Genomic DNA, 18,167 nt, shown 5'->3' on the forward strand with positions numbered 1-18,167 from the left:
AGAGAGAGAGAGAGAGAGAGAGAGAGAGAGAGAGAGAGAGAGAGAGAGAGACTGACAGATGGAGAGGCAGAGAGAGGGGAACAAACCAAAACCAAACCCACCAAGGCCCAGGCCCAGGCAGGAGGTGTAGGAGGGGCCAGGCCCAGGCCCAGGCAGGGGCTGAAGACCAGGGAGAGAGTCCACCACCAGGGCAGCCCAAGAAGATGGGCCGGGAGAGTCTCACCTGCTGTGTGGGGCCCCTGGGCCCGGACGCTTGGGTCCCTTTATAGAGGAAGCGGCAGTGGCAGCGTGGCAGGCAGCAGGCGGGTTCTAGGCCGGGGCTGGGGCTCGGGGAAGCCCCCAGGGCTTAGAAGATGCTGCTGTTTCAGCCGAAGGCAGGAAAGGCTGAGGCCTAGGAGAGAACCGCAGGCTGGGGGCTCAGATGACTGAGTTCTGGGAACAGGTGTGGGGTCAGAGGCATTGTGGGCTGGGAGGACCAGGGAGGGGGGCGTCAGGCTTAGGAGTTCCAGAGAAGGGACAGTAAATTCGGGGGAGACGGGATGGGGGACAAGCAGCTGGGGTGTGGACTGGAGGATTGGTTCCCTGAAGAGCGATTATATATAACGTCTCAGCACCCTTGGCTGATTACAGGCTTCTCTCTGTGCCATTTCCTCCTCTTGTACCCCCGTCCTTGTCCCAACTGGCTCAAGCCACGCTTGTCCCAGTGTGTGTACTTTCCAGGTTGTCTGGCAGGTTTCAGATCAAGAAATTTCACTGTATACCCCTTGCCTGGGACATCATGGTTTATGCGTGTTGTCCTGGTGAAACTATTCATGGAGCCCCCTCTAAAAGTGTCTTGGTTTGGAAGGTGAGTGTTATGGTCCCCGTGCCCAGAGATGGTGTCATGCATTCATGTGTGATGAGGCTGCATCTCACTCCTGAAGGATGCCCCCTCTTCAGCCTGACCTTCAGTGGCCCTCATAGATCAGATTTGCAGAACCCCAGACAAACACATTCCAGGATCAAGGAACTGGCAGCCAAGCCACTTGTCTTGAAGCTGCATTTGTAGAGCCAATACACTGTTTTAAAACCGGTAAGGATCCCCTCTTTTTTTGGTGTGTTGCTTAGAGGCAGTGAGGTGCACATCTAAGAGGACAGCCTGATGAACTTGTCCGTCTGTGATAGCCATGCAGCCAACACCCAGCTCAGCCTATTTGCAGGTCCCCAGAAGGTTCTGTCATGCCCCTTCCCGGCTGATAGCCTCCAAAGATAACCAGCCACTTTCTGACCTCTATCACCATAGATGAGTACTTCCTGCTTTTGAACTTCAGATAAATGGAATCACACGGAATGTGCTCATTTGCGTTTGGCTTCTTTCACACAGCGTTGTGTTTTGAGCACCTTCAGTATGGCTGCGTGCATCAGTAGTGAGCTTTTTCATGATGATGTAATATTCTATTGTGTGAATATTCTATTTATCTGTTCTTCTGTTGATGGGCATTTGGTTTGTTTCTAGTTTGGTAAGAACATTCTTGAACATGAGCCAGTTTTCACTTAGCTTGTAAGATGCAGGTTTTAAAAAAACGAGGTTACTAAAGATGATTTTATTCACGCTACATAAGATTGAAAAAACAATTATTACTCTTTCTATGTTATGCTTTCATCTGGAGGATTTTGGAGGGACTGGCGCTGATGATGGTGGTGGAGGCTAAATCTCTCCCTCTGTGGTGTCAAGCACATTGCTGCTCTTCTCTGGCACAAAGTCCCTGGGGACCTTTGCGTCCTGTGGCTCCTACGGAGCATTCAGGGTGTGAATGGGCTATTTCTCCCGTTTTCCTCCCTAACTTGAAGCCCTGCAACTTTGCCTCCCATGCTTTACTGGTCTTATTTCTTATTTCTTTTCATTCTCATTCCATCTCTTCAGCTTTCTCTCTGTTCCACAAACATTGACACCTCGCACAAGGCTTTCAGGACACAGATGTGAAAGACAGTCCCCTGACCTCTGGGAGCTCAAAGACCAGTGTGGGAGATAGGGAAGTTTCAGATAATTACAATAAGATGTGATAAGTTCCGTGACAGTGGTCTGATGGCAGCCCAGAGAAAAGCCACTGGACTTGGGGGGAGAGGTGATGCAGGCATTAAGTACTGAGGCAAAGATGGGGAGGAGTATCCCAGATGGAGGGAACATTATATGCAAAGACTGGAAGTAAAAGATAGTATGAAGTGTGCTGAGATGTGCAATAAGGCGCAAATAGAAGGAAAAGAGGCGAGGCTTGGAGGTAGGCTGAGAACAGATTCTGAAGGTTTGAAACCAAGGACAGAAGTTTGCATTTCTTTCTAATTATAATGGAGAGCCACCAAAATTTTAAAGTGAGAGACAGACCTACCCAGATTGGTATATTAGAAAAATGAGTCTGGCGGCTATAAGAAGAATGGATGGGGGTATGGGAGTTGGGGGGCTGGAGGGGAAACCACAAGTGTGGAGACCAGTTAGGAGGGTTTTGCAATAACCTAGCAAGTAAGTGACAAGAGCCTGTGTTTATATTGAGGCAGGAGCAGGAGAAAAAAAAAAGGAGGAGAGAGTTACTAGACAAACTATACAGGTGTTGGTGGCTGATCAGGTGTGATAGAGGAAAAAGAATAGTCACAGATGCCTCTTGTAAATATCTTGGTTTGTATCTTGGTTTCTTATTCTTTTAACCTCACTGTCTCTTGTGTCACTGTTGGTTTCCCTCTAGGTCCCTGCTCCTTTTCTCTGTGTCCCTCTTTCTCTGGGGTTCTTTTTTCTTCCTGTTGTCTCTTTCTGCCTCTCTAATGGTAGGAGCTGATGGACAGAGACATCAGCTATATAAAAATATTAAAAGGTGTTGCAATTAACAGTGAGAAACAGAGAAAGGGAGAAGCTTAAGTCAGAGAGAAAGACTGGGGCGTTGAGGGACAAAAAGGGGAAGGTGAGAAGGGGTGATGGGGAGACATGAGAGACAGAGGAAGGAAGGACAAGAACTAGGCCGAGCTCAATGTCACGGGTGTTGTGATGTGCTGAAGGATGCTCCTTGAGAGGGGCCAATCTTGGTTTCAATCTCAGTTTCGGAGGTTGTGTGAAATTTGGTTTCTTTCTTGGGGTGGCCAGCAGTTGGTTTGGGGCTTTCCCTGAGTGGGAGTGGTGATGACTGGAGTCTTGTGCCCCAAACTCAGGGAAACACAGCCTTCACAGTGGTCTCTGTGGAGAAACTAGTGAAATCTCTGAGGCCTCTAATGAGGCTGAAATGACATTAACTTCAAACCCAAACTTACCCTCAAAACTAAAATTGGGATTTAATACCAACTTTGACCCTAACCCAAATTTAACCTCAAGCCAAATCACAACTCAACTCCAACGTCAAATCTAAACACATCCCAATAAATGAACCACAAAACAAACTTACCCTCTAAACTAACCCTTCCCTGTTTCTAGAGCTAATCTTGAAACCAACAGATCACCATTCCCAACTCTGTCGTTAAAACTGACTCTGAATGTAAGTCCAACTGAGCCACAAACCTAAAGTCGAGCTTCAGTCTGTTTTACCCCGTTATTCATCCATCCCTCCATTTATTAAGTCTTTATCGAGTGCCAACTGTGTGCGGGGCACGGCTCTGGCTGGAGGGATACAGTGGCATGCACGTCAGACAAGGTGCCGGCGTTCGTGGAGCGTACATCCTAGTGAGGCAAGGCGGAAAAGAAACACACTGAGAAGTCAGTAAGTAGCGCTGTGAGGAAGTAAGACGGCATGTGATAAGAGTGGCAGGGGACTACTGTAGATACAGTGGTCAGGGAAGTCCTCTGTAAGTGGTATTTAAGCTGAGACCCACATGACAAGAGTGACCAGGTGAAGGTTTGGAGGAAAAGCATTCCAGGCAAAGGGAACAGCTGCTGCAAAGGCCAGAAGGTTGACACCTGCTGGGGCTGTCGAGGAGCAGAAGGGAGCCAGTGTGGCTGGAGGAGAGAGTGAGGGGGAGAAGGGTGGGAGATGAGGTCAGAGAGGAGAGCAGGGCCAGGCCACATAGGGCACAAAGCACCTGGGCTTTGTTCAACCATGAGAACGTTTGGCGGGTGTCAGTCTGTGTGTATGTGTGTGTGAGGGGGAGAAAGAGAGAGAGGTGTGAGGCGGAGGTGATTGGATTTATGTTTTTGAAAGATTACCGTGGCCCCTGTGTTTACACTGGATTGTAGGAGGCAAAATTGAGAGCAGGGACACGAGTTAGGAGGCAGTTGCCATAATCCTGGAGAGAAGATAGTAGCAGCCATGAAGATGGAGTAAAGCAAACAAATTTGGGATATATTTCAGGGATAGAACTGACAGGACAAGATGATGGATTTGATGGATGTGGAGTAGGAGTGGAAGATGGGAAGACCGGGAAAAATAGAGAATTTTGATGGGGTGGGAGAACCAGAAGTTCAATTTTGGATATGTTAAGTCTTAATCTATTGGACAGACATCTAAGTGGAGATGTTACTTGGCAGCTGGATATGTGAGTCTGGATTTCAGAGGCAAGGTCAGAGCTGGAGACAACATTGGAAGTTGTCAGCATGAAGTAGGTGTTTACAGCCATGGAACTGGAAGAGATGCCTTATATTGTGCATCCCCCTAAGACCCCTTTTAGGTACTTATGTTTCTCCTCATAGTAAACACTATGTATCTTCCATTTTAAATTCCAGAAGCAGCAACCTCCTGCTTCCAGAAGCAAAACCCTCCAGGCTTTGTCTTCCCCTGAACTCTCACTGAGATTTAGCCTCCCTGGATTAGCTTCCCTACCCCACGAGGACACTTTAACCAATCCATTTCACGATATTCTATGGAACTCCTCTTTTATAGTATTTGAATCATCTGTTTCAGTTTTGACAGCATTTGGTACTTGAAAGCTGTGTTTTTCCTAATGATTCTCCTTCCCTCTTTGGTGAAGCCTGCTGTCTTCTGCCCCATCACTGGGCAGGGGCAGGGGAGAGGCCACTGTTCCCCTCGCCCCCTGCACCATCGGTGACCTCCTCCACCTCTCTTGAAGCCCACGCCTTTCTCATTTGCCGTGCTCTTCCTGTCTACACAACACAGTCTTCTCCACCAACATCTCTATCACAGTTTTAACAACTTGGATATCTAGCTCAGTTTTTCTCCATATCTCATCCCCTACCACCATCTTTAGAGACTCCAAACCATACAGATGAGATGAGTCTCACACTCTGGCCTCTCAGTGCTTCAACTTTAGAATCACTTACCTACCATGATGTTCTACCATGGCCTTGAAAAACTTGATTTGGGGAAACTCAGTGGTCTCATTCTTGAGTCTTTCTCCCGGGCTGCCAAGCATTGCAGGAGTCGTGTCCCCATCAGAGGCCCACTGCTATTCCTGACCAGCTAACCTGAGAGCCCTCAGTGTTTCTTAGTCCCTCCTTGTCGATTCCCTGTCATACTGCAGATGATATGCTAAGTTTCCCGGACTTTTATGCTCTCCATCCCACCTCTTCACTCTCCTTTGATGATGCTGGCATCTATTTTACTGAGCTTAAGGCCATCCAGGGTACAGCTCCTTACTTCTTTCTTTTCCTTTCATTTTATGTTTGCTCTTTCCTTTCTTCTTGACAGAGAAGTACTCTTCCTCCTGTCCCAGGCCGATCCTTTGTACTCTGTATCCCACTTCCACTGTCTGTACTATATTCTTTCCCCTTGTTCCTGTGTTTTTAGTATCTTTCTCTCTTTATGCACCTTCCCTTCATTTTACATATTCAAGTTTTTTTCTTGGAAATAAAAAATCCCTCTCTGGACTCTCTTTCTCACTTAAATTGTCCATTCCATCTCTCTCCTTCCTTTTCTGTGTCACATCTCAAGAGACTAACCCCCTTAAACTACTTTTTTGGGAACTGGTAAAATTTTCCTCATCTGTAAAATTCGTGGGTTGAACTAGAGACAATTCTTAGTTATCTTCCATAGTCACCATTCTATGACTTTGTACCCACTACCTCCCTTTCCTCACCTCCCACTCATTCCTCAACCTATGTAAAGTGATTTCTGCCCCTCTGGTAAGTGGAAACTGTTTTCTCGAAATTTGTAATCATCTAGTTACTGAACCCAAAGGATCTTTTCAACCCTCACTTACTAGACGCCTTTGAAGCATCAGACATGGCTGCTCAGGCTCTGCTTGGCATGCCCCCTCCCCCCTTGCCCTACTTCTCTCACTGTCACCCGACCTCTCTTCTTTTTTGGTTCCTCTTCCTTTGATCATCCTCAGGGCCTCTCTGGTCATCCTGTCTTTTGGGAACCCTGTCTACTCAGAGGCTCAACCTCCATTGGGAGAGGAGTGATACCCAAATCTCTCTTTCCAGCTCAAACTTCCCTCTTGAGCGCCACACCTGCTTGCTGGAAATCTCCATCTGAGTGGTGTGCTAGCACCTCCAACTCAGCGGGCCTTTTTTGGGCACTCTATTCCCTTAAGCAGGTGTATCTCCCATTTTTGCGTGTAGCTGTTCAATGTATACTTGTATATTGTTTGTCTCACTAGACTGCAAGTGCTGACGGCAGGGACTTTATTTCATTTCTACCCACTGTCTAGCAAGGCACCCTGCTCCTATCAGCTGCTGAATAAAAAGCTCATTGATTGAAAGTCTGAAATTAACTCATCTTTCCCCGCAGCCATGCGCCCCCTTGGTTTTGGGCATCATCATCTTTCCCATGCCCTTGGCTCAAAACTTGGAGTCCTCTAACACTCCTCTTCCCTCACTCCCACCCCAATCAGCCGTCGTGTCCTGACTTACCATCTGGGAGTTTATAAATTCGGTTCCCTCTTTTTTTTTTTTTTTTTTTAAAGATTTTTATTGGGGAATTGGGGGATGGGAACAGCGCTGGGGAATTGTGGGAAGGGGAACAGACAAGTTGCTATCATTTTGTTCTTCAGTCTAGTTGTGGAGGACGTTGCTTCACTGGCCCAAGTTGGCACCATCACTGTGTTCTTCCTGGGAGAGGCAGATCAGTCGCCGGCTTCTGGACGGCCGCTCAGGGTGGCTGCTGGCCACTCATGCTGGCTTCTGGCTACACATGGTAGCCCATGGCAACCCACTGCAGCAGGGGCTGCAGCCTACACCGTAGCCAGCGACTCAGGACAGCCCAGCTCCAGGTTGAGCTGTTGTTCAGCATCTTAGCTGTAGAGGGCAGTGTCACTGGCCCTCATATGTGGGATCCGAACCAGGATCCTCTGGCGTCCCAAGCCAGCTCTTAACCATCGCGCCACTCTGCCGGCCCTCGGTTCCCTCTTTTAATGCCATTTGGAGTTATTGGGAACTGAGTAGAAAGTACACAAATTTTAGACTAAGTTTAATGCTGATTCCATTACTGCCTAGCTGTGCGGCCTCAAGCAAGTTACAGGGAGTTTATGACCCTGGGTTTCCTCGTCTGTACAAAGGAGATCCACCCCCACCTTTTGGACAGCTGTTGGCAGGGATTGCTGATGTTAGGAAAGGAGCTCGACATGGTGAACACACAGTAGGTATTCAAAACATAGTTATTTTCTTCCTCGCTCCTTGTCTGTACTCCTGCAGTGTTCTCCTGTTCTCGTTCTTCACAGTTGTCACAGTGCCACTGCACACCGGTGACATTCAAGTCCCTTACCTTCGCATTCCGTGGTCCTTCCTTCATCACATGCTCACTTACACCTGCTTCATCCACCTGGGGACACGCCCTGCCTCTGCTCAAGCCATATCAGTTACCTGCGGAGCCCCTCCATCCACCTCCGCTCACAGAAATCCTGCCCACTGGTCAGCGCAAGCTCCAATGCCCACCCTCCTCAGAGGGAACCTGGTGCCTTCAGATGGAACCCACCTCCCTCGTCCTCCCCTCTTCATACTGCTGCGCCTCTCTAACCTTTACTCAGCATGACTTGGATCAGTTGCGTGGGAATGGACCTGCCTCCCCTGTGGGATTGGAAACTTGAAGCAGAGTTTGAATTTATCTTTGGGCTACTTGATGCTTGGTTGAACTACACTGAATAGAGTCCCTCAGGGTCCGTTTCCTAACTTAACCCAGACCTGCCCGGACTCTAATCCCTATACCGACCCTCTTCCATCTCACCGGTCTCCTTCCCAATCCTGTTTCTCTAACTGAAACCCAAGGCGTCCTCCACTGAGAACCGATTCCTGGCTCCAGTTCTAGAGAGCAGATATGCACTCTTCCACCTCCCCAGTGTTTCATGGTAGGCACTGAGTCACCCCTTGGGGATCCCTGGGCCTCCTCCCTGCCCCCACTGTGGTGGACAGGATGCTTGCTGCCTGGCCCCCGGGGGTCAGAGGAAGCCAGGGCCTCTAGGGCTCAGTATTTTTATCAGCCTAGGAAACAAGAGACACAGAAGCGGAAACCATGTGGTCAGAGAAAGTGAACAGCCCTCATCTCAGGGGAACCCCCAACAGAGCTGGGGGCCAGACACCAGGGAGGGACGTTGAAAAGAGGGAGGTCTGGGGGGCCAGGTATTGGGGCTTATTTTGCTTTGGTTTTATGAAACTCTTGCAAAGGGGAAGTTATGTGCTTAAAAATCAAAGAAAAGTCTCCTCGGTAGAAGAGCAAATTTGGACACCAGAATTTTCTGCTGCTGACCTGTCAACCCCAAGCTTAGGGATCATAACCCCAACTCTCTCTCACTCCAAACCTGAGCCCTTTGCATGCCACTTCCGAAATCTCCGGCCTGTGAGAGGAACCGGAGGCCTGGGTTGCTCAGAGCTCAGCCTCTTCTCTGAATCACAGCAGCTTCCTCTCACAGGATCTTTCTCACCAGCCCTTCTTCCTCCTCCCCCTGAACATCTGGCTGGTCCCTTGGAGGCCTTGGGCCTCAGCTTTGTGTCTTCTCTGAGGGTCTCATGCTCACCCCACCTTCCCACACTTCCAGAGGCTGCCCCTCGTTCTCCAATGCCCTCCCCTTCCACTCCTGGTCTTCTCCTGTGTAGACCAGGGCTCCAAACCTGAAAAATGTTTCTGATTCATAAGCTTCTCTGATGTAGACATGTGCAGACTGCTCATGCCAGCTCTCACCTGTATTTTCAGTCCTGACCTTTCTTTTCTCTAAGTTCCCTGTTGTGCCTTGGGGGATGGCAGTGGGGTTTGCTGCTGTCCAACACTTCCTAGCTCAGTCCAGGGTGCTGGAGTTGAGCACTATGAATAGTGGGGTGGCACGCTTCCCTCCTCAGTGGGGACCCCAGGCCCTCTCCCTCCACCACGCAGGAAAAGGAGATGTTTATCTGGAAGGCCAGGCCTGGCTGCCTAGAGATGAAACACAGGTTTGGGATGGGGGCAGAGGCTGGACGGAGGGAGCTCAGAATTGGGGCTGTCAAATGAACTGGAAGAGTCTAGAGGCTTTGGTTAGAAATAAACGATGAAGATTTATTCAAGGTTTTAGGGTTTGACAACTGGAAACATACTAGGCAAAAACCCAGAAGTGTTCCAAAGAAAGAAAAGTTAAGAGTTCTTATAGTAAAAAGTGAGTTCTTGAGAATGATTGGTCCTGCGTTCTTAGCCTCTGGATTGGTCCAGGGTGGTGTCAGTCAGATGACAGGCAGTCAGGATGATGGATGCCAGGTGGTCTGGAAGATAAGCACCAGGTCTGCTTTCCCCCAGTGGTCTGGTTAATGGATGTCCAGTGAACATATACAGGAGTCCTTCAGGGCTATTCAGGGTTATCTGGGAGTCTGATGTGTGCCCAGGCATTGACGCAGGACTGGAAGATTCAAAGTTTATGTTCCCAAGCTAGTTAAAACAAAAATAGTGTCCTCATACCTCAACCTACTTGATTTTAGTCATTTAGCTGCTTGACTATAGTGACTCCATTTTATTTCTTCACTCTATTCCTCAGGGCCCTGGAGGAGAGATAGGACTGAGAAGCCAGAAGGGAGCAATGGCCTCGGGTGTGGATCTCTGGTTGCCCAAGAACAGACAACCCAGGTTACATAATTTGACCCTTTCCGCCTACTTCCCCTGCTCCTAATTTTAGCAACCGAATTTCTACTCCCCCACAGGGCTCTTCCCCTGTCCATTCTGCTTCTATCCCAACCTCCCACAACCTTCTTGTGGCCCCCCAGCTCCAGCTGCCCCCAACTCAGATCAGTGACTCAGCAAAGGGAAAGCCCTGTGTTGGGGGAAGGGGGTGTTAAGTGGGGAGGAGGATGTGGTTCTGACTGGGGAGTTGGGGAGGGGAGGGAAACTGGTTTTGTTCCCTTTTTTGCCTCAGTTCATAATTTCTCTCTCCAGCCACAGATTGCAGAATGGAGGGGAGCCCAATGTAGGGAGTGGAGTGAGACTGGAGGGCAAACTGGGCCTTCGTGGCAAGCAGGGGGCTTCCTGCCTCCAGCTGAGGGCACCCGGCAGTGTGTGCGTGCATGTCATAGGTGTGTAGGAGCTGTGGGTTCTGGCGGGTGGGGCGGGAAAGGAGATGTCATGGGTGATGAAAACCACAGCAATGGAAAAAGGCAGAGGAGACACCAGGAGCTGAGGAACCAGGTCTTATTAGGAAGTGGCAGAGGCAAGGAGCAGCGGTGGTGTCCTCCTCTCCCCACCCCCGCTCATTACAAGTTTCGCTCCCACCCCATACCCTCTGCAGGGCAGCATCGATCTCGTCATCCGTCATCCGTCATCCCGGTCTCAGACCTTGTCCTTCCTACTGCCCTGCCCCTAAGGCTGCATTCCCCACACCTTCTCACTCTGTTCCTGAGGTCACTTGAGGGCCTCCGCATGGCGATTCAGGGCCTGTGAAAGGGCTGTCACTGCTCCCATGACGCGGCCCAGCTCCCCGGTCTCAATCTGGCTTCGGAAGCGCTGTAGGAAACGGTCAGGGTGCCAGCGAACCTGCTGGACCCTCAAGTACCTCCTCAGAGCCCCCTGCTCCTCCAAGGGGGGGCCCCTGGCCACCAGGGCTGCAGCCATGGCCTCTGGGTCCCCTCCTCCAGGACAGGGCCAGGGCACATCTACAAAGCGCCAGAGGCTGCCCCTTGCTGCTCCTCTGGGGTGCTCTGCCCTGGGCCCGGCCCTGGCAGGCTCCAGCCCTGGGTCCCTGGGAGCCTCCTGCTCCCTCCTGGCTCGGCTCTCACGCAGTTCTTCCTCCTTGGCCCTGGCTCGCTCTTGAAAAAGCCGCCGCTCCTTCTCCTGCTGCCGCCAGCTGTGACTGGAGCCCTCAGCCCGCGGGGGTCGGCAGGCTTCTTCTGCTCTATGCTGCTGCTGCTGCTGGCGCTTCCGGGCATGTTCCTGGGCCAGGCGATCTGACCAGGCTGCAAAGGACTCGGGTTCCTGGGGCTCATGGGAAGAGTCGTCTGTTTGGGAGGGCGGGACAGGGGTGGTTGGGGAGAGGCCGTCAGAAGGTGGCAGGACAAGAAAAGCAGTGGGAGCATTCGTGTAGTGGGTATAGGAAAAGCAGCCTATGGGGAGGGGGGCAGCTGTGGATGGGAATGGTTTCCTCACCTTCAAACCTGCCAATGACCTCCTGCCACTCGTCTTCCAGCTCTCCCTGCAGCTTCTGCCTCCATTCGCGCTCCCTGGAGGCCTCATCGTCTTCCTCCTCATCAGCAGAATCCCAGGGGGGTCCCCAGCCCAGAATTTGTCCAGGTGTCTCCCCATCCTTATTCTTTATTCCCATGGCAGAGGGACAGCGACTCAGCAGTGGCAGGAAGAAGTCTGTGTAGGCTGTTGCGGGGAGAGCAGTGAGCAGAAGTTAGCTGGAGCTCCCACTCCTTGGCAGGGCGCCATCTTGAATCCTGCTGGTCACTCACTCCCTTGGTCTTAGAGCAATGAAAAGGGCTGCCCAATGGATGCCTCCTCATAGCCTCTGCGGGGGAGGGGGGAGGGGCTGAAGCAGAGGGTCCCACTGAGGGGCTGGCTGACCTGGGCGGGGAGAGGGGCTGGCTGACAAGAGGCTAGGGTAACAGAAGAGGGCCTGACACTACTGAGCTCCCCTCTTCCTGTGCCCCGACCTCACTGCATCTGCTCCCATCTGCTGAGCGCCATGCTGCTCACTTCAAGGCCAACCCACCACCTTTCTCCTGGCCAGGCTCACCCGCCAAGGCACCCTCTCTTCCTGTAGACCTACTTTCTCTCCCTAGGGTAGGAGGAAATGAGCTGGCAGTCCTTAAATCTTTATTGTGGTACCAGAAAGTACTGGCTATCTGGCAAAAGGATGGGACAGGGGAAGGGTTATCCTGTCATTGCCAGGAAGGCAGGAAGACAGAATGGGCCCAGTCTTGTCTGGCCAAGACCCACTGCCCCCCACCCAACTTCTGGCACACCTGAGTGCCACCCAACCCAAACCACAGAAGAATGAGGGGAGGGGGAACTTCTCTTTAGTATTGATGTGACCTGTCACAAGCCCTCCCAACTTGTCCCACCAGGCAAGTAACTTGGTCCTGTCTTTCAACTGCTTACTCCCTACCACGGTTCATAGCAGGTGTGAGGGTGAGAGGATGCTCAGGCTTACACAGGAAGTTTTCAAGTTCATAGGTTTTAAGGAGTAAGTCCTCCCATAAAAAATAAGTAAAATATGATTCTGAATAGACAAGACAATAAAAACGTTTGTGTGTGTAAAAAGCTTACTACAGAACTGTACATGGGATCTGACTGCAACTATGTAAAAAAAAAAAAAAGAGACCAAATCCTATGGTTGAAAAACAGACTGGAAGGAAATATGTAAAATTCTAGGCCTCTGCGTAGTTAGACTATGGGTGACTTTCTCCTATTCTTATTTGATATTTTAATGTGAAAGGGGTATAACTAATGTGGAATTTTACTTTCTTTTTAAAGAATGAGAATAAATTTAATCACTGTTAACAGTTTGCTCTGGTCCCTTCCAGTCCTGTCTTGGTAAACGCATACGAGATAATTTTTTTCAGAGATATGTGACCATACTATATGTATTGTTTGGCAACTTGCTTTTTTCACTTAACATCTCATTTATATTTTTCCACAGGAGTACACATAGTCTACCTCATGCTTCTTTATGACTGTGTAGTGTTCCACTGTGTGTATGAAACAAATCTCCCTACCCTCAATCAACAGACTTTGTTTCTAAAAATGCTCATCTTCACACATATGTCTCTTGGACTCTGTTACAGTGTTTTTGTGGGGCAGATTCTCAGAAGTGGAATTTCTGAGTCAAAGAACATGTGTGATTTGCCAAACTGCTCTTAAGTTTGTGCCAACATACACCCCTCCCACGAATATGAGTTCCCGTGTCATCCTTTACCAAAATTGAGTCTCACCAACCTTTTAATTCTGCCCGTCTGATAGATTAAAAAAATGATTTTAATTATGAAATTTTCTTCTTCTTCATATGCTTGTTGGCTCTTTGTGTTTCCTGGCAATGACTTGTTCATGTCCTGTGTTTACTTTCCCCCTGGAAATTATATATATAGATATGAGATCTCTTTATATAGTACAGGTATCAACCCTTTGTGTCTTTTATATTTATTGTAAATATTTTCTCCCATTTAAAATTGTTTTTATGTAGTTAAATCTGTATCAGTAGCTTTTATAGCTTTGACTTCATTTCATTTTTAGGAAGGCTTGTCTCTACTCCATGATTATAAAAATAGTCCCTTGTGTTTTTTTCTACTGTATTTTTTTTTTAGAAATCTAAAAAATTCAAGAGTACAAAATAAAGTACAATGAGCACCCCTATTCCTACAAGGTATGTTAATATATTATAATTTTTACAACATCATTTTATTTTAAAGAAATAAAGCTATCATAGATAAGCTGAATTTTTCTTTGATACTGCCTTCCAAGTTTTATTGCCCCTAGGGGAGCCCCTCCCATGAATTTGGTACGTACCCTTCCTGTCATATTTAGGTATTTAATCTGCTGCAATTTACTTTTAAGTCAGGTGTGAGGGAGGACTCTATTTTTCTCTGGGTGAATCAAATGTTCCCATATCGTTTATTAAATAGTTCACCCCCCTTCAGTGATTTGAAATGCCAACCTGATCATCAATTTAGCAGTATAGAGCAACTTTTCTTCCCAACATTAATAGGTATGTTGTACTTCTATATTGGGAAAAATAAATATTAAAAAAAATTTGTGGAGTGAAAATGTACTTTGTCTTAGAGTTGGAAGCACTGCTTTTCCCCTCTCCACAATGAGATGATTTCTGCCTTAAAGGGACATTCATACTAACTGTTACAATACTTTTTAAAAACGCCAATATCAGCTTCTATTGAGTGACAACTGACTGAGGAAGGTGCAGAGAAGCAAAGGTAACAGTAGGTGGGTGGTCAGGGAAGGCTTCCGGGAGGAGGTGGGGTTTAGTTGGGCTGGGAAGGGATGATAGCTTCACAAAGTGGAAATCAGGCAGAAGGGAAGGCAACAAGGCAAGAGACAGGCAGGCTTGTGACAAACACGCTCGGGGTCACTGAAGACAGAGCACGTGGCTGGAGCCGCAGGTCTGTGGGTGTGCTGTGGGAGGTAAGGTTGGAAAAGGCAAATGGAACACAGACCGGATGGCTCCGTCACCTGGAAAACGGGGCCACAGCCTACGTCTCGACCTGTGCAGATCAAAGTGGGTAATAGATGGTGAGTGTCTGGTACTGCGCTGGCACACAGCACAAGTACAGTGAATGTTCCGTTAAAAAAATACCAACCTGGCTTTGGACTTGATTCTTTTGGTGAAGACTGTGAGAAAATGAGCCCGTTTTTCAGTGTTCACTAATTCTTGCTGTATGTAGAGAATGGTCCTTGTCTGACTAAGGTGTGTTTACACAGGGGTCTCCGATAGCTAAGACCAGTCCCCATGACAAGTTACCAACAGTCCAAAGGAGGGGTCACACACTGGCATCTCACTGGGTGGGTGTGCTGACCCAGCCCAGCCAACCCAGCAGGAACTGGCTCATCCCTCAGGCCTACCCTGGGAGCTGAGGGGAACGCTCCCTCCTCAGAGGATCCTACCATGTTTCCCCCAAAATAAGACCAGGTCTTATATTAATTTTTGCTCCAAAAGATGCATTTTATTCACTTATTCATGTACAAAAATCTGTATTTATTCAAATATAGTCATGTCTGGCTGACGGTCTTAACTGAGGCTTATTTTGGGGTAGGGCTTATATTACGAGCACCCTGAAAATCACGTTAGGGTCTATTTTCCATTTAGGTCTTATTTTTGGGGAAACACGATAGGTCATCTGTTCAAAGAAAAGATTTGCTTTTTAAGGCTTAGAGGTTTCTAAAGCAGCCGGAAACTGAATCAGATGGGCCTTTTCTACGGAGGAGTTAGAAGGCCACCTGGTGGCCGGGCTGCCAGGGACCAGGAGGAAGTAAGTAAGGACTAAGAGGACAATAGGGCTTGGGAGTGACCTGAGTGCGGATCCCCCTTTGGAAGACAACGACCTGTCAGCAGTGAGGTTTCAGAAAGTTCCTGAACCTTCTAGGTCCTGCTTTCCTCATCTGTGAGATAATATTGGGTTGTCAGAAAAGTCATGACGTATTTTTTCTGTTTTTCATTGCAAAAATGCATCATGACTCTTCTGACAACCCAATAATATCAATCTAGCATGCTTCTTAGAATTCAGTACAATGAAGGAAGCACTAACCATACTATTAGGGAGATTTTTATGATTGAAATAACATTAATTGACTAATATAATAAAAATATCACTAGTTATCATGTAGTTAGTGCCAAACTGCACCAACTGCTTGCCTCGTTTACTCTTCACAACCTCCATTTTAGAGGCTAATCAGGTTCACAGAGGGTAAGCTGCATGTCCCTGTCACATGGCCTGTTATGTGGCAGAGCTGGACCGTGGACGAGGGCTGAGGACTGCCTCAGGGTACTCTGCTCTTGTTACCTACAATGTCAACTGTCAAGTTAGATGCTTGCACTTTGTAAACCTCTCTGTTTTTAAGTTAAAAAAATCCCAAGTGTGCCAGCCTACCTCGCTTACGTTAAGGGGAACTAAAGAAAAGGGGATATTTTTACTATTTGGGGAGGCTTTGGGTGCCTATGTATAGTTGGGGAGCTGGGGGATGGTAATAGCTGCAGTCTAATTGACTAAAGGTTGTTCATCCCAACCTAGAGGCTCTCTTCTCATGTTCTCACTCGAGAAGGGAAATCTCAAGAAGGGAAAAGAAGGTCTCACTTTTTATTTCCTAAGGAGGGCTAGACCTGCCTCCACTGTCACTACAGTACCAACAGGTCCCCATCTGAAACCCTCAGTGTCAAGTGTTTTTCAGGACTCAGATGTTTTGTGATCTGATACAGCTGACCTCAAAGTACATCCACTGTATATTGGGTAGCCCAGGAGAGCCTGGGCAGCCCCAGTAACCAAATGCGTGAATGTTTCTGCAGTGAGATGTCTGAATACTGACATTAGGATAAAAACAAATCACAGATAGCCTCACTTTAGTTTGGGTTAGGTTCCGTCACCAAATGAATTTGGTGGCAGACTGATACAAAATGTTTGGTTCTCAGGGTGTTTTCGAGTTTGGGAATTGTGGGTTAGGGAATATGGATATGTTGATACAACAGGAACAATGGGCAGCATCTACTGAGTACTTATCACGGCCAGGTGCTCTGTGACTGTTTCAGTTGGTTCTTAAAACACATCAGAGCATGGGTGCTCTGAGCACAGGCGCTCCTAATTCTCTAACGTATCACACAGGATCACACTTGCTAAGAGCATGGGTGCTCTAGCTAAGCTGCCAAGGTTACAATCCCTGCTCTGCTACTTTAGCAAATTACTTAACTTCTCTGTGCTGTTTCCTCACCTGGGAAATGGGGGGGTAATATCATACTTATAACCTCATAGGGTTGTTACGAGAATGAAACAAGTTACTTTGTGAGAAGTGCCCAGCTCATAGCAAAGGTTGTCACTATTTAATTTTGCACATGGGCAAACTACGCCTTGGGGAAGTTTGGTAACTTGCCCAGGAATACCCAGCTATTAAATGTGGAGCTGAGATTTAACCAGGCAATCTAACTCCGGAGCCTACCCTCTATGCTACTTTTTGCCCTATAGGCAAACAACCAGTAAAAGATAAAGTATCTACTAATCTAGAAAGATATGAAATTTTAAGACCAGTTGCTTTTTCGGGAAAGTTGGGCTCTTCAGACAGTGGTAGCTCAGTAATGTAGGCACAAATGAAGGCCATATGCCAACTTGGTCAACTACCTCCCTAAGTCCCATGACCAAATAACTAGCTTATTTTTCAGGTGCTGGCCTTCATCTCAGATCCGGTCAGTTGCTCATGGCCTTGTTCCCCACCAGGCAGACTCACCATCAGGGCCCTGGCGGGCGGCAGCATGCAGTGCCGTGTCCCCGTGGCGGTCCTGGTGGGCAGGGTCAGCCCCAAGCCGAAGAAGCAGGCACAAGGCCGGGGCATTGTGGCGGGCACAGGCCCGGTGCAGTGGGGGGGGCTGCCCAGCATCTACATCAAGGCCTGGGTGTCGCTGGAGGAGGGCCTGGGCCCGGACCAGCCGACCTGCAGACAAGTAACGACGGAAGCGACGTTCTCGGCGTTGGCGGCGGGAAGTGGAGGCCATGGAACTCTTGGGCTGAAGAAGGGAAAAAAAAAGCATCAGTCAGGACTCCAGCCTTCCGCCAGTCCCTCTCGCTCCATTGCTGATATTCCCTCCGTTCCTCCCTTGGGTTCCCATTTCTTACATCTTTAGCAAGAGATGAGGCCTGTCCTAACCCTCATCCCTTACCAGATGATCGGTTTGAAAAGATTTTAGGGAGGCTGGGGGCACAGATTTAATTTTTTAATGTAAAATTTGAGAAAAGGATAAATAACTACTATGCAGCTCATCAGCCCAGGTAAATTTTAAATAAAAGACTTTGATAAAGACGAGTACAGACTGATGGGGGATATTTTTATCAACAGAACTTTGAATTTTAAAAAGTCATGGATAATTTCAAATAATGATCTAGAAATTGAATATAATGTACCCGGCAGACAGATGTAGAAGCTTCTCCCTCTGGGACCTTGGGGGAGGGGTTACTCATCAGACCTGCCCCCCGCCCCCCTAAACGCCTCCAGAGCAGTAGGTCCGAGGCCGGCGTTTAGGACGCTCGGAGAAAGGAAGGCAGGAAGGTGGAGACACTCTAGGCTGGCGGAAATGGCGCAGGCCGAGACGGAGGTAAAGGGCGGAAACGAACTGGGGGCGTTACAGGATGTCGTTCCTCTTCGAGGAGGCGGGGCGGGGCGGGG

The 18,167-nt window shown here is 48.5% G+C and overlaps 2 protein-coding genes across 4 annotated transcripts in view; both read right to left on the bottom strand.

Annotated features, from left to right (window-relative positions):
• The window catches only part of LTA (lymphotoxin alpha), a 2,070-nt gene extending 1,822 nt beyond the window's left edge, over nucleotides 1–248 (bottom strand). The window contains exon 1 of one of the 2 annotated variants that reach the window (XM_019626629.1): nucleotides 224–248. The gene's annotated coding sequence lies outside the window, so the exon portion shown is untranslated. Of the gene's footprint in view, nucleotides 1–101; nucleotides 189–223 lie in introns of those variants that run through there. The other variant, XM_019626628.1, reaches the window with a different exon arrangement.
• A 9,097-nt stretch (nucleotides 249–9,345) lies between these two features.
• Nucleotides 9,346–18,167, bottom strand: part of NFKBIL1 (NFKB inhibitor like 1) — a 9,509-nt gene continuing 687 nt past the window's right edge. The window contains exons 1-4 of one of the 2 annotated variants that reach the window (XM_019626671.1): nucleotides 17,906–18,086; nucleotides 17,235–17,511; nucleotides 11,439–11,660; nucleotides 9,346–11,290 (exon numbers count right to left, since the gene is read on the bottom strand). In XM_019626671.1, the coding sequence (XP_019482216.1) occupies nucleotides 10,698–11,290; nucleotides 11,439–11,660; nucleotides 17,235–17,511; nucleotides 17,906–17,962 (1,149 nt within the window). In that variant the 5' untranslated portion in view covers nucleotides 17,963–18,086 and the 3' untranslated portion in view covers nucleotides 9,346–10,697. Of the gene's footprint in view, nucleotides 11,291–11,438; nucleotides 11,661–17,234; nucleotides 17,512–17,905; nucleotides 18,087–18,167 lie in introns of those variants that run through there. The other variant, XM_019626672.1, reaches the window with a different exon arrangement.

This window comes from Hipposideros armiger, unplaced genomic scaffold (genome assembly GCF_001890085.2).
Source record: "Hipposideros armiger isolate ML-2016 unplaced genomic scaffold, ASM189008v1 scaffold_687, whole genome shotgun sequence".
In the NCBI taxonomy this organism is placed as follows: domain Eukaryota; kingdom Metazoa; phylum Chordata; class Mammalia; order Chiroptera; family Hipposideridae; genus Hipposideros; species Hipposideros armiger.